At 40.6% G+C, this 15,022-nt stretch overlaps 1 protein-coding gene across 1 annotated transcript in view; it reads left to right on the forward strand.

Moving 5' to 3' along the window:
* Positions 1-279: 279 nt before the first annotated feature.
* Positions 280-15,022, forward strand: part of CWF19L2 (CWF19 like cell cycle control factor 2) — a 64,266-nt gene continuing 49,523 nt past the window's right edge. The window contains exons 1-7 of the mRNA XM_031606171.2: positions 280-657; positions 6,813-6,923; positions 7,625-7,744; positions 9,092-9,199; positions 11,566-11,685; positions 12,828-12,921; positions 14,049-14,164. Of these exons, the coding sequence (XP_031462031.2) occupies positions 373-657; positions 6,813-6,923; positions 7,625-7,744; positions 9,092-9,199; positions 11,566-11,685; positions 12,828-12,921; positions 14,049-14,164 (954 nt within the window). The 5' untranslated portion in view covers positions 280-372. The remainder of the gene's footprint in view (positions 658-6,812; positions 6,924-7,624; positions 7,745-9,091; positions 9,200-11,565; positions 11,686-12,827; positions 12,922-14,048; positions 14,165-15,022) is intronic.

The raw sequence follows: 15,022 nt of genomic DNA on the forward strand, positions 1-15,022 counted from the left end.
TACACGTCCTCCGTATTCCTCAAGTTGGGGAAACCGTCACAAGACTGATGGCTGGATGACAGAGGTGGGGAAACCGCCGTGAGACGGACAGCTGAGTGACGGGGCTGGGGCAACATTCACAAGAAGGACGGCTGGACGACGGATTTGATGAAACCATCTCAAGATGGACAACGTAATGGCGGCGGGACCGGCAAACCAGAGCTGGGTTCTGGAAGGACTGCGGACCCAAACGTGCTGCCGAACCCGGGCCGTCAGCATGCGCACCGGCCACGCGCAGGCTTGGGTGTGCCAGCGGGGGCAACGGGTGCGCGGCAGACGGCGTAAGGCGCAGCCGCCACAGCCCGTCCCGTCCGGCTGCGGAACGCGCTTTGGATGGCCGCGCGTCGCCCTCAGCGCTCCCTCACAGCCGAGGAACCGCGGGCAGCTCGGCCCGGGCGCAGCACTCGGCGCTGCCGGGCGGAGCCCAGCCCAGGCCGCCCCGCCCGCCGTTGCCCGGGACGCCGTTCGCGACAGCCGCTGCCTCTCGGTACGGCAGCGCTGCCGTGCGGCCGCCGCGTTCCGCCGGGCTCAGCGATGGCGTCCGGATGGGAGAGCGAGCGGAGCCTGGAGGCGCGCAGGGAGCGGCGGCGGCGGGAGCGGGAAGCGCTGCTGGCGCAGGTGGGCGGCTCGGCGCGGCTCGGCCTTCCGAGGGCTTCCTGCCCTGCCCTGCCCTGCCCTGCCCTGCTCTGCTCAGCCGGGCTGGGCGGCCGCAGCGTGCGCTCCGAGCGCGGCCCTCCCCGAGGCCTCCGCTGGGACAGCCCGAGGGGAGCGCCGCCACACGGGCCGCACGGAGCGGGGCTCTCTGTCTGCGATTTCGCTTATTGTGGGCGTCTGGTTTGCAGTCAGCTGAAAAGAGCCCGCTTCTGTCTGCTTTGAACTTCGCTTCATGTGTTCGTGCACGTAACCCCGAGCCTTCTCAGCTCTAGGCCAAGCAGTTTGGGAGCAACAGGATCTGGGGTTGTTAGCTGGCAGCCGGCTGAACACGAGCCAGCAGTGTGCCCGGCTGGTCGAGAAGGCCAACGGCATCCTGCCTTGTATCAGCAGCAGTGCAGGCAGCAGGAGCAGGGAGGGGATCGTCCCTCTGTACTCAGCACTGGTGAGGCCGCACCTCAAGTACTGTGTTCAGTTTTGGGCCCCTCATTGCAAGAAAGACACTGAGGCCATGGAACACATCCAGAGAAGGGCAACAAAGCTGTGAGGTGTCTGGAGCACAAGGCTTATAGGGAGCAGCTGAAGGAACTGGGATTGTTCAGTCTGGAGAAGAGGAAGCTCAGGGAAGACCTTGTCACTCTCTGCAATTGCCTGAAAGGAGGTTGTGGTGAGGTGGGGGTCGGCCTCTTCTTCTGCATAGCAGCGATAGAACAAGAGAGAATGGCCTTAAATTGCACCAGAGGAAATCCAGGTTGGATATTAGGAAAAATTTCTTCTTGGAAAGAGTTGTGAGGTATTGGCACAGGCTGCACAGGGAGGTGGTGCAGTTACTGTTGCTGGAGGTGTTCAGGAGGTGTGTGGATGTGGCACTGAGGGATGTCGTTAGTGGGCATGGTTGTGAGGGGTTGATGGTTGAACTGGATGATCTTAGTGGTCTTTTCCAACCTTAATGATTCTATTCTATAATTCTACTGTTCTCTCATCCCTTTCTTTTATAGGGCATCTCCTCTCTTTGCATTTCTGGCCTTTCTTTCCTGAGGAGCCCAGGTTGTACCACTGTAGCACTTTCATCATGGGGCGAGTGCAATCTCAGACAGAAGTGAAGCAGCCTAACTAGTAGAGCTCACATGCTAGCTGTTGGGTTGGGCTAGCCCCTGTTCTTGTGTGAGCTGAGACACAGCAGCCATTCTTTCACAGCTTTCATGAAGTTGCTGTGACCCAGAGAGCTGTCGTTATCCTGATACACTCAAAACCTGCCTGTGTGCAATGATCAGTGCATGTGCAGGAAGCTGCTGGTTCTTTTAACTCAAAGGCAGAATGAATGGTGGCATTGGAAATCACATGTTGGTTAAGTAACGTAGCTTGGTATGAAGCTTAAGGAGTGATTACATGGATGTGTAGGAGGAGGATAAGATACAGAAATAATAGTAGGTAGTGATGGTGGGCTTGTGAGAGAAGGAAGATGGCCAAGATATTTCTAGAACAAAGGGAATGGGAAAATGGCCTGAATGTCCTGCTGCTTACATAGAAGTGATGTCTTTTCTCACTTTTCAATGTGAGAAGATAGCAGAATTTAGGTAATGTTTTACGTGGGTGCCTCTTGCATAGCTAGGGAACTGTTCCTAGGCAACAGGATTTCCGTTCAGTGACATCAAAATGTGAAACAATTCTACCCTATATGTTCCCTTCTTCTTACAAGCAGTTGAAAGGGATATCCTTTAACTAAGTAATAAGCTGTATTATCCTGCAGAAGTGTGGTTGTTGTTTTTTTTTTTTTCCACTTTCTGCTTGATTTGAATTCCTGTTAGAAGTGCTCTCTTGATCAATTCAAACTGTTGGATGTTCAAAAAAAAATGTTCTTAACTAGAAGAAAGTAAGATTTCTGTAAGACACCATTATCTTGTTTTACCTCTTCTCACTTACACAGCAAGAATTGAGAGCTTACAGTTCTATTTGTAGAAACATTGTATAGTGTCAGGCATTGTTGGTGTAGCTTATCAAATCATTTTTCTCTTTGTTTTCTTTGCTCTGCTAGCAACAATAGTGTAACACGAAACAGAAGTATACTTTGAGGATGTTTAAAAATTTTAGCATAACTTATTCTTCAGTGGACTTTCTACTTCTTTTGTTTGTATCTTTAGAATAGTGTTAACTTTAAGTAGGAGACGTAGCAATAAACACTTCTGCAGCATCTTTGTAATCACTAGATTGTGGTATTAAATATGCTGCAATCCATGGAAAATCCAATAAATTTGTATTTAACTTGTCATCATGTTTAGGTAAGTCTCATTTCAGGGAGACACACTGAAGCTGAGAAAAGCAGTTTGTTTGCAGTACTGTAACACAGTATGACAGTGAGACCTAAGCTACTCCCATGGTGAAAAGGCTGAAGCTGGTAATGAAGGTGTTTTTTCATACAGAAGATGTAGAGGGAAGGATACAAAGGTGATTTTGACAGAATTTTAGCCAGCAGTCTTTACTAAATTTGTTTTTTTTTCTTCAATTTGAACGAGAAACAAACAGTTGTAGTGGATGAGAAGCTGGACATGAGCCAGCAGTGTGTTCTTGCAGCCCGGAAGGCCAATTGTGTTCTGAGCTGCATTAGAAGAGGAGTGGCCAGCAGGGAGAGGGGGGTGATTGTCCCCCTCAGCTCGGCTCTTGTGAGGCCCCATCTGCAGTACTGCGTCCAGGTCTGGGGCCTCCTGTACAGGAAGGACGTGGAGCTCCTGGAGCGGGTCCAGAGGAGGGCCACTAGGATGATCAGAGGGCTGGAGCACCTCTCCTGTGAGGAAAGGTTGAGGGAACTGGGCTTGTTTAGCTTGGAGAAGAGAAGGCTCTGGGGAGACCTCATTGTGGCCTTCCAGTACTTGAAGGGAGCATATAGACAGGAGGGGGAACAGCTGTTTACGAGGGTGGGTAGTGATAGGACAGGGAGGAATGGTTTTAAACTGAGACGGGAGGTTTAGGTTAGATATGAGGAGGAAGGGGGCAGGGAGGTTGAAACTAGATGATCATTGTGGTTCTTTTCAATGCAGGCCATTCTATGATTCTATGATTGTGTTATTCAGAACATTTAAAAAATGTTGTGAACACATTTTATTCCTAGATAGAAATCTTAAAGAAATACTTGCATCTATTTTTGCAGGCAACAATGATTGCTTAGAATCATAGAATCACCAAGGTAGGAAAAGATCTGCAGGATCATCCAGTCCAACTGTTCACCTACGACCCATATTTTCTACTAAACCATGTCCCTCAGTATATCTGAACGTTTTCTGAACACCTCCAGGGTCAGTGACTCCACCATCTCTCTGGGCAGCCCGTTCCAGTGCCTGACCACTGTCTCGGAGAAGTATTTCCTAATGTTCAACCTGAATCTCCTCTGGCTCAACCTGAGCCATTCCCTCAAATAAATAAAACCTCATTAGGTTCATGCAGGCCCACTTTTCAAACCTGCCCAGATCCCTCTGCGTAGCGTCCCTTCCTCCTGTTGTGTCAGCTGTACCACTCAGCTTGGTGTTGTCTGCAAACTTGCTTAGAGTACACTTGATCTCACTGTGTCATTGATAAAGATGTTGAAGAGTATCTGTGCCAAGGTAGATCCGTGGGGGACACCACTCATGACTGGTCTCCACCTGGACATAGAGCCATTGACCAAAAAGAGATGATTGTGTGGTTTTTGATTCTGAATGAGATGAGATTTTGAACTGACTCATCTTTAGGAGCCTGTAATAGTATAGTATTGAAAATTGCCTGTCTTCTGTTCTGTAAAGAATGCAACTGGGGCTATGAAAAAGGGAAGACCTTTCACTGGTTCCAGGTACCATTTGTTTCTTCATAGCTAGGACAGTGAGGTGTCTGAGGGAACCTTTAATGTATTTTCCTGAAGTAATTCTACCAAAATCACTGAGCTCACAAGAAAAAACTGGGTTTCACTCTCCCTTTTCTTTTTGCAAATTCCATACCCTCAAAAATCAAGATTATAATTGTTTTGAAACAGTTGTAGACATAGAACCGTGGTCTTTACCTTTTACTTTGAAAGGAACTGAACAGATGTTGTATCTTGCTGACTTTTAATTACTCTTACTTGTTATGACTCTGTTGTACTTCTTTGGAAGAATCCAAATATTTCCAAACCCATTGATTGAGATTTCTCTTTCAAATTTTGGAGATGTTCTTCTATTTGTGTAATCTGCCCTCCTAACTGCATTGATAAAACCCCAGCAGCTGGTAGTGCTTGTGGATAACGATCAATAATCAAATAATTAAGAGTTGACATGCAAATTGTTATCAAGCTCCAGAAATAGCGTCTTGTTTTGATGAGTATGATCGTTAATGACGTTAGTGTTTCACTTTGCAAGTTTGGAAAGGGAAAATAATTTGATGGGTGTTTTGGTAAGCACAGGGGTGTGCACTTTTCCTAGATGTGAGCACTTTTTTTTTTTTTTTTTTTGGTAAAAACTGGCAATAATTCACTCTTGAGTTAGTCCCTGAATCTGTGCTATGTCATGACAGCTTTTAATTTCGTTGTTACCCTTCTGTGACTTGTTTTTTTTATGGACATTGATGAGTTTCACTTGGTCTCTAAGGCTGATGTGATTTGCTTATTGCTTATGTAGGAGCTGTTAGGGGTGACTGATAGATTGCAAGATTCTCTTGCTAACAATGTGTTGTTTAAAAAATATGTATTTGCAAGTAAATGAGAGCTCACTCAGTATTTCAAGTGAATAAGATGTGTTCTAAAACAACATGAATAAAATAATGGTGCTTTGAAACAGGTTAATGGCATAAACAAGAATTTGTTCCTTGTTTGTAACGTTTGCTTCATTTAACTCAATGTCTATTCATAAATTTTCCATCATGAGGCAAATAATAATTTCATTTGAAATATACCTTCTATTACAGAGAAGAATTTAAATCACGCACATACAACAAGCATAAAAAAAAAAAATCAACAACAAAACAACCAAAAAGCAATCCAGCAAATGTGAAGAAGCAATGGAAAATAAGTGAAAGAATTTATAAAGCAAAGATGAGTTCTCTGGGGGGAGAAAGGGGTGGAATTAAACACAGGAGAAGAGTGAGTTTTGCTCAGGAATGAAGCTGATAGAGGAGACAAAAGGGATGGGAGGTAATTTTTGACTTTGGTAATGTGCAAAAGGAGGCAGCGAGTTCCAAATATGTAATATTGTTATTCTTTTTATGCAGTCATTTGGTTTATGATTGAGAACACTTTCTAGTAAAGCTGATCCAGGATGGAAACCAAATCCTGCCTCTAGTTTTTCCTTCAACTTTATTAGAATGTGCATGGTTTATTTCACACAGCTGAAAACATTGCAGGAGTGGAGTTGTAATAATGGAAAAAAAATTTCCTGCTTAATCAGATGTGATGATTGCAATTGGGATAAAGAGTTTTCATAATGACAAATTCAGTTCGAGGGAACTGAAAGCCATGCTTCTGAGAAATGTATCACAGGAAACAACATTGTCTGGAAAGGTCGACATTTTATTTACATAGTTTACAGAAGTCCTTTTCAGGAGCTGACAGTGCATGATTACTAACTCTTCAGAAATAGGACGAAAAATATTTCTAGCTTTCTCTCCGTAACCAGAAAGGGAAGAACCTTCTGCAGCTCTAAATTTTGCACCTGGCTGAGGTATTTCTGAAGTTGAGAAGGCTTGCTTACAGCTTACTTGTAAAATTAATACATACTGAGCTGTGTTTGGCAGTGGAGTAATTGCCCAGGGAATGTTTTGAAATAGAACATCAGAAGTCCACTGTATCACATAGTGTGCTGTTTGTGAAGGCTGCAAGAAAGAAGATTCTGCAGAGTGAAGAAAGGAAGATGAACATCTTTGCCGTGTTTACTGAGGATGGTGGGATGGAGTCAGTGTTAGCTGCAGAACTGTAGCCTGAAGAAGTAGGGTGCATAATCTTTTTTTAGCTGGCTTTCCCATTTAACACGCAATAATCCTAAAGTGTTTTTATTGCTGTCCTCTAAAACGAAAAGCTCTCAAGTGCTGTTCTTAAAATTGTCTATGACTGTGTCAATGTAGCTTACAAAAGCATCTGTAACTAATGCTACTGAGCTCCATTTAGTTATTTTTCTTCTCTGTTTTAGGCCAAAATTGATTATGAGAAGGAGGAGAGGCGCAAGCTGCAAAAGCATCTGCGAGGTGAAGACACGTGGATGCTTCCTGACGTGAATGAGCGTGTGGAGCAACTGGAGGAGGTGATGCACCTGGCAATCACTGAACTGTGTTCTTAGTTTTATAACATGTCCATATGCACAGGAAGGTTTGAGGGCCCTAAAATGGTCTAAAAAATCTCCCAATTTCTGAATTTTTTATGCTTCAAAATTAGCTTAGTTTAAGTGGAAATAATCTTTTACTCAGAAAGAGGAAAGCAACTTTTGTCATTCAATTTCAGCTTTAATTTTTATCATACACAGGGGAGCAAGTACTGCCAGACAAGAGTAGTGCCACAAGAGGAGTTCTAGAGGATCCAGGGTTTTGTACTAAGCTCATTTGCACTAATTCAATGGAGAAGTTGTAATGGAGCATCCAAATATCACAACCCTAAGTGTTATTTTAGAAACCTGTGTGATATGTCAACAAATGACACAGTGTTGCCCAAGGGAACAGATTTTACTGAAACAAGGGTAGTGCAGATGATTTATGTGTGATGTAGTGCCTTAGTTCCAGTGAAAAGGATACTGTGGGTAGGGGTGGGGATTGGTTATGGATGTGAGGCGTAGCATGCTCTTCCCAATCCCTAAGATGAAGAGAGAAGATAGTAGAAATAAAACATGTCTGTGTCCAGATGTGTGTGTTTTACCTTTTTCAGTGTGGTTTGGTATGCTGGTTGTGATTGTTTTTCTTGTATGTGGTCAATTGGGTTTACTGAATCTCATTTACAAACGTTTTCTTGTAGGAACATTCTGGGAAGAAAAAAAAGAAAAAGGATAAACATTCAAAAAAATCTAAGAAAGAAAAAAAGAAAAATAAAAAACAGAAATCTGAAAAAAAGGATGACGTTGATGATAGTTCTTCAGTAAGTAAGAAACTTAAAAGAGCTTCAAGTGACTTTTTAAAAAACTGCAACGTTCTGTGGGTACATGGGTACACACGTTTGGTAATACTAAGACTCACTCTTCCTGCTGGGAAAAGCTGTGGCAATATTTGTCTCTTTAATGTACCAAGTCTCTTTCATATTGCAAATGTTTAGTCAGTTTAGAAGATGCTGTAATCTGAATCTGTCTGAATTTTATAGTATTCAATCAGAAAATAAGTATTTGCAGTTTTTTAGCAAAGATCTTGATATTTGGGGACTTCTGGGATAGAGTGGAAAAATTCATGGATTCTTTGTAGTTACTAGTATAAGGTAGAACAATGTGTCTAAAATTGGAAATGTTTGACTTGGATTTCAAGCATGAGTTACTGTTGCCTTTCCCCATGGATATTCAACTGGGAGCTATACTCTAGTCAAAAGGAAGGCTCAGACCAGCGCATTTGATTCTCTTGACAGATGCCTTCTCATTCAGAGGTACTCTGGCAAAACAGTACAGAGACTATATTAACCTGTTGCTTTCTGGCCCTGATGTGCAAAACATCTTCCTGGTGTTTTTGTCCGACACGTAGTAGTGTAACTTTTCTTTTGAGAGAATCTCTTGTACTGAGTGAATAAACATGCAGTATGATGAGGTTTATTTTCTAGTGACAGATGGAGGTGAACTATGCTTTAATGTGGGAAGTAACCACAAATGTCCCACATTTCCTGTGGGATTCATCAGAACTAAAATTACATCGGTGAGTCCCACAATAAAGCACAAGTCTGATTGCTTTGTTTCATTGTCTCTTATTGCCATGACAGGTTCAGATAAATAGAAAGAAATTCTATTCAATAAAATACAGTTTGGTTTGAGTGTGAAATTACAGTGCATAGTTTGCTAATGTCGGGAGTTTGATACGAAAATGGGAGATCATAACATGTGAAGTGCTTTAGGTGGTACTGTTATTGGTTTAGTTTTCCAGTGTAAAACATAGTGATGAACCTAAACTTTTTAAATATTTTGTTTTTGTAATGCAATGCAAACTTCTTTCTTTTTGTGTTTTTATTCTGACAGTTTTAACATTAGCAGTGTTATGATGCGAGTCAGCAGCCAGTGGGAACTGGTGTTACATATTGCAGTGTGCTCGTGAACTCTAGGAGTGTGTTTTGATTGTGAAGGAACCATTTCCTTTTGGATCTATTGAAACTACGTTTTTATCATCAAATATTTCATTAGTAGTACTTAGCAATCAGTATCAAGTTTGACTAACAGTATACTTGGTAAGTGGCATAGATTTTATGAGTGTATGTTGATATGTTATAATTCTTTGCATTAAAATTTATACTTAGGATTCTTCAGTTGAATGGGTTGAGTCAAATGCATCACAGTCAGATAACACAGAAAAGGCCTGGAAGGTCAGCAAGCAATCAGATGCTGCAAAAGAACCATCTGTGCAGGTAAGAGGTCAGATAACTACTCCTGAAATAAATTCAGCACGACCAAATGTGAAATGTGTTTGGATTTCTTGACAGTTCATTTGCAGTGTGTTGAATAAACACTGTTTCACAGAGAAAAGTTGTGTTTATCGAGGTAAATGTTACATTTCATTAATTTATGGCTTATCTACCTAATAGTTACATAGGATTTAACAAGGTACAGCATTTGAAGTTGCCCAGCTCCAGTTTCTTTCATCTGTTTTGAGGCTCTAACAACTTAGCCTGATTTTCTTGAAGAGTCAGTTTAAAAATATTGACTATAGAAGTTATTTCTCTACATAATTTAGGTATTTTATTCTACAGTTGAATGAAGTTTTACTTCTGCAATTATTAAACAGTTATAAGGAAGGGAGGTGCAGAAATTTTCAGCAATGATATTTATAGGCTCAAGGCCTCTCCCAGGGTGAATTCTGTGCACAGTAAGCAGATTTACAATCAGAATGGCATAAATGTAGCTACGTCATGATGATTTCAGTTGTGTGAAAGTGTCTTATTTCATTCCTGCTTCTCACTCTGAAGTTGTGCATGTTATTAAGAGAAATAAAAAGAATCTCTTAATTGTACATATATATTTTGAGAAAGTATGTAGTAACAAAATATTATCAATGAATCATTTGAGCTGGAAGGGACTCAGAAAAGTCATCTAATCCAGCTCCCCTGCAATGAACAGGGGCACTTACAGCTCCATCGGGTGCTCAGAGCCCCATCCAGCCTGACCTTGAGTGTCTGCAGGGATGGGGCATTTGTGCCAGTGCCTCGCTGGCCTTATTTTTAAAAAAACTTCTGCCTTATATCAAATCTGTATCTCCCCTCTTTTAGTTTGAACACATTTCCCCTTGTCATGTCATGAAAGAGCCTACTAGAGGATCTGTCCTTTCTTACAGCTCCCCTTTACATAATGAAAGGCTGCCCTCAGGTCTCCCCGGAGCCTTCTCTTATCTAGGCTGAACAGCCCCAACTCTCTTAGCCTGTCCTAGTAGGAAAGATGTTCCATCTGTTGGATCATTTCTGTGGCCCACAAGTCCTTATGGATATCATCGTAATTTGTATTGCAAAGACATTGTTTTTGCCAGACGTTTCTCATGTGAAGTCACTTATTCTGCGCACTCTGGATGTGTCTTATTTTGGATGAGGAGTGAATTTCCAGGTCATTCCTATTTTCTGTACTTTTGCTGTCATTATAAAGCAGTGTTGGAGCTCATAAACCCATTTCATATATACAGAAGATGCATACAGGACTGCAGCAGCAACGGCTGCTCAGAGCAGTTGTGAAATCTCCTTGAGGATCTTCAGAAGACATCTGGATATTGACCCGGGCACCCTTCTCTGTGTGGGATCAGGGAGCTTGGACCAGGTGTCCTCCAGATGCTTACAGATCTTCTGTTGATCCATATTGCTTGGTTCTATAGGTGTGGATAGTATTGAATGACTTGAAAGCAGATGAGTTTTCAGTTTTTTCTTGGAGGAGATCTGAGAAGTGGAATGTTGTTTATCACGTCCAAAACACTCATTTTTGAGCACTGGAGAACTAGTTAACATACAGCATCTGTTAAGATTGACAGCTCAGACTTGAACCTTAGCAAAGACATTTGAAGAATCTTCTGCAAAGACATGTTTCAAAATAGATGTAGCTGTGTCATTTTGATTCCTGTACTATACATAGAACTGTTCCAAATGTTTTTGCAGAGTAGTTGCTTATAATGTGTGTGACACTGCCTTCTTTGATGCTTCAGGTTTTGTATGTATAAAGAAGTGTTTCAAATTTGAGTAGGTTGTCCATATGCTGCTGTTCTTTAGAAAGTACTCCTCGTTTTTAAATGTCCTCAATCTGGCTTTTCTACCTGCTACTGTAGGGTACAAATGCCAGAATTTAGATGTGCAACTCTTGTATTTGGGGATGCTGTTAGATGCTGAGATATCCCAGGTATGAACTATGCTCAGTGATTTTTTTTTGGCAGATTTTGTATATGCTAGAAGATACATAGGAGTTCATGAAGCCCAAAGCAGCAAAATGAAATTCTGTAATGATGGAAAAGGAATTGGCTCAGCTGTACAAAGTTCACTTGAGCAAAAATAAAAAAAAAAAGCTGTCTTAACGTTTTGCATATTTACAAGTGTCTTAAATACACTGGGTGGAGGACACTGGGCAGTGGGTGCAAACTGGAGCACAGGAAGTTCCACCAATTCTACACAAATATTGAAGACTGAAGTTCATTAAATCACTTTTGCTTTTCATCAAAATATTTCATATGTATTAGTAAAATGTATGCTGTTTGTTGTAAATAGCTTTTGTCAATAGTTGCATTGTTTGTTTTTTTTATTTGAAGAGAGAAGAATGGATGAATTTAGACTTCATGTCTCTGAAAACCATGTCACTGGCATCTGTCAAAGGTGAAAGAGAGAAAGACAAAATACTGGAACGACAGAAAGCTCGAGAAATTGAGCAGGTAGGAGGAATTAATGCACTTTTTTCTACATTTTACTATCTTTTACATAATGAATTGGTTCTAATACCTAAGTTTCAGCATACTTTTAAATTATTTAGGTTAATCCCTGATGTTGTGTATGATAATGGTTCTGATTAAATGGATCAGATATTTGTTCTCTTTGGGTTAGGAAGGGTTCTTATAGCAGGCTTATCCTGTAGAGAAAAGTCTGTAGTTACCTTTTTAGTAAGAAAAAAGCCAGCTTAGAAAATACCAAATTCTGTAATGGTTGAAGTACTTCTGAGACGTTTTATGTAGTTACATGCTCTTGGTCTGGCCTTTTCCCCATGATATGTGTGAAAGGAGTCCTGTTGTTTTGTGTGGTAAAAGCTCACTCAGGTTTCTGTGTTAAAGTGTAATATGGCTGTTTTTCATGAAGAAAGAACTCAGAGCAGTTGCAGTGCCTTTCATGTGGTAGTTGTGCGTTAACACTTCGGAGGATCGGAGTCCAATTGGGGAAGGGCTTGGTGTCATAAAATTAGTTTTGTGTCTGTACAGTTGTTGGTGACTTCATTTGTTCATTCAACTCTTTCAATGCAGTATGATCTGATTTGAAAATGTAGTTGATGATCACAGCCTTTTCTTTCTGCCATGCTTTTCAAATACTTACATTGTAGTTAAGAAGCAGGCTGACCTGGACGTTTTTTCTGACCCACTGAAAGACCAGACTGTTGGCATGCATTATATGATTGATGACAACTTATGTGTACTCTTGATCCTAGAAGAATATGCTTTTTATAGACTGTCCCACCCAATTGCTTGCTTTCCACGCAGCTTTATACTGTTGTCTATCCTTTATTGGGTACCCCAAACCATCTTACAACAGATGTGTGTAGCATGATGAGTTGAAAGTACAATGGAAACAAATATGAACTTTTGTTGCTGCTGGAATTTCCTATTAAAATTTTTCTCCAGTGAACTTGCTTGCTTGCTTCCAGAGAAGTAAGTTGACAGAATCACAATAAGCAATCTATTTTGAGATTTCTTGAGGTAAGACCAAAAGCTTTCATAACCCTGCTTCAGACACAAGTGCATGTTACTGCTACACTGATAATGAATACAAATCATATGCAATGCATGCATAAAAATTATCTCTGTATTAGGCCATGCTTTCTGAGAGAGAACTCAATCCCTATTGGAAAGACGGTGGTACGGGATTGCCACCAGAGGAGGATGAATCAGCTTCAGTTAAAAAAGGTAAACAGCAACTTTATGAATAATCGTAAATTTCTATCTCTACTCTCTGGTCTCTGGGTTACTAGCAAATTACTACAGATGTTAATGTAACTAGATTATGGATAAAGTAGAATTCAGATGAAAATTCAGTACTGAATATTGGGTTAATATCATAGTATGTTGTTTTGCAGAATTTCTCTTCACTGGTTGTTAGTCTTGAGTGGTTTAACCTTCAGTATCTTCATAGAAATTCCCCATGTGGAACTAATTAAAATGAAGAAGCATGATTTAACCAAGACAAGATAAACTGTTGTCATCTCATTTGGTTCCTTTCATTCCATTACACAAATTATAGTTTTAAAATGCTCAACTACAGAAGTCTGAGTCACATTAAAATGAAGAGCATTACGGATGCAATTTGTGAAAAATATTATTTCTGTAACCTTTTTGTTTCTTTCCTTACCCTGGGGTTATCTCATCTGTTTCTAGCAAAAGCGTTTTTCGTAATGTCATGAAACATTTATCATGTGGTAAAAATGGCCCTTGTATTCTGTCAACGGGGAACACTCAGATCCCTTACATTTCTGTTTGGGAACCTTTCCCTTGGACTGTCTGTCCTACAAACCATTAGCCTCATGCATGCTCATAGGAGTAGCAGACATCAGTGCTGGATGAAGGGCGGCAGGCATTGGTGGGTATGTCCTGAGTGTTAAGACCTCATGCTAACTTCTCAAAGGAAAAGCAGTGGGTTACTCATCAGTTTTCTGAGAAGGGAAATGCACTTGTTTGTATTGAATGGGTGCGCCAAAGAACAGACATAGAAGGTGAAAACAATAAGAAGGTTCTTTAAGTTCATTTAGAAAAATCTCACAGCTTTTTGTGTGCTGCTCCTGTCTTGGAAGTTTTATATTGTGTTCAGTGACAAAATAGAGAAGCTTAAATTTAATCAATAGTATGACTGAGGGACACTCGACTGAACTTATAAAAATGTGTAATTGCATTATTAGATTCCTTCTGTTTTTCTTCTGCATCCCACCAGTTTTTACGTTAACTTCAGGTGAAGGTTTAATGTCACATATAGAGCAAGTTTTAAATAGGAGTAACTACTGAAATACAAAATTATGATTTCTCATTGTTTTCTATTTTAGTTACGGTGATAGAAGATGCTGGTTTAAGTTGGTTACGAAAATCATATCAAAGAATGAAGGAGCAGGCTGAGAGAGAGAAACGGAATATTGAGGAAATTGTAGCTGAAAGATACGGGGTAAGGATCTTCAATTCTTTTTTTTAATAGTAATTATAATATAAATACAGTATTTTTTTATAGGTGCTTGGAAAAGGTTACTTTTCACATAAAAGCACAAATAATGTGCAGTGTCAGAAAGAAGCAGTAGGAAAGAAGCAGGAAAAGGCAGCCTCTTAAGCTTCTCTGCAGTGATGAAGAATTTTATGCTATCCAAATTCATTTAATATCTTTTTTGTTAAATATTATTTAGATTTGCTATAGGATTCAATATACTGAAATAATTTCCTTCAGCATTGTTGATCAAATGATCCCAGTTACAAAGTACCTGAGTGCTTTCAAAATTGTGATAGTTATTAGAAAATAAATTTCTTTCCTGCGCATACAGTTTGTGGATAATAATAATTCAAAGGTAATTTGGAAAACTGTGTCAGGTTTTACCAGATGTGAATGTTCTGGCCACTTGTCCCCATGTATTGAGAAAGCTGTACGTTTTGGAAGTGTTTAAAAATTATTTTTAAAGACTGCTTTATTAAGTCTGCCATAACAATATTAGAATCATAGAATCACAGTGTCATTTTGAGTTGGAAGGGACCTTTAGAGTTGATTTACTCCAGCTCCCCTGCAGTGAACAGGGACACCTACAGCTAGATCTTGAAGAGCTAGATTGCTCTTCAAGGCTTCTAGATATAGTAATATTGTCTTTAAAAGCACTAGTCAGATGTGTGGGATGTTAGTATTTAATCTTGGCTGATTAGTTTTATAGTTTTGAGTTTTGTGTGTGGGGTGTGTATATTGGTTTTTTTCTTTTTGTTGGTTTGGTTGTGTAAATCTTGAATAAGACACTGTGAGTTCATACTGTTGTCTTGTCACTCCTGA

Source organism: Phasianus colchicus, chromosome 1 (assembly GCF_987193195.1).
Source record: "Phasianus colchicus chromosome 1, bPhaCol1.hap1.1, whole genome shotgun sequence".
Lineage (NCBI taxonomy): Eukaryota > Metazoa > Chordata > Aves > Galliformes > Phasianidae > Phasianus > Phasianus colchicus.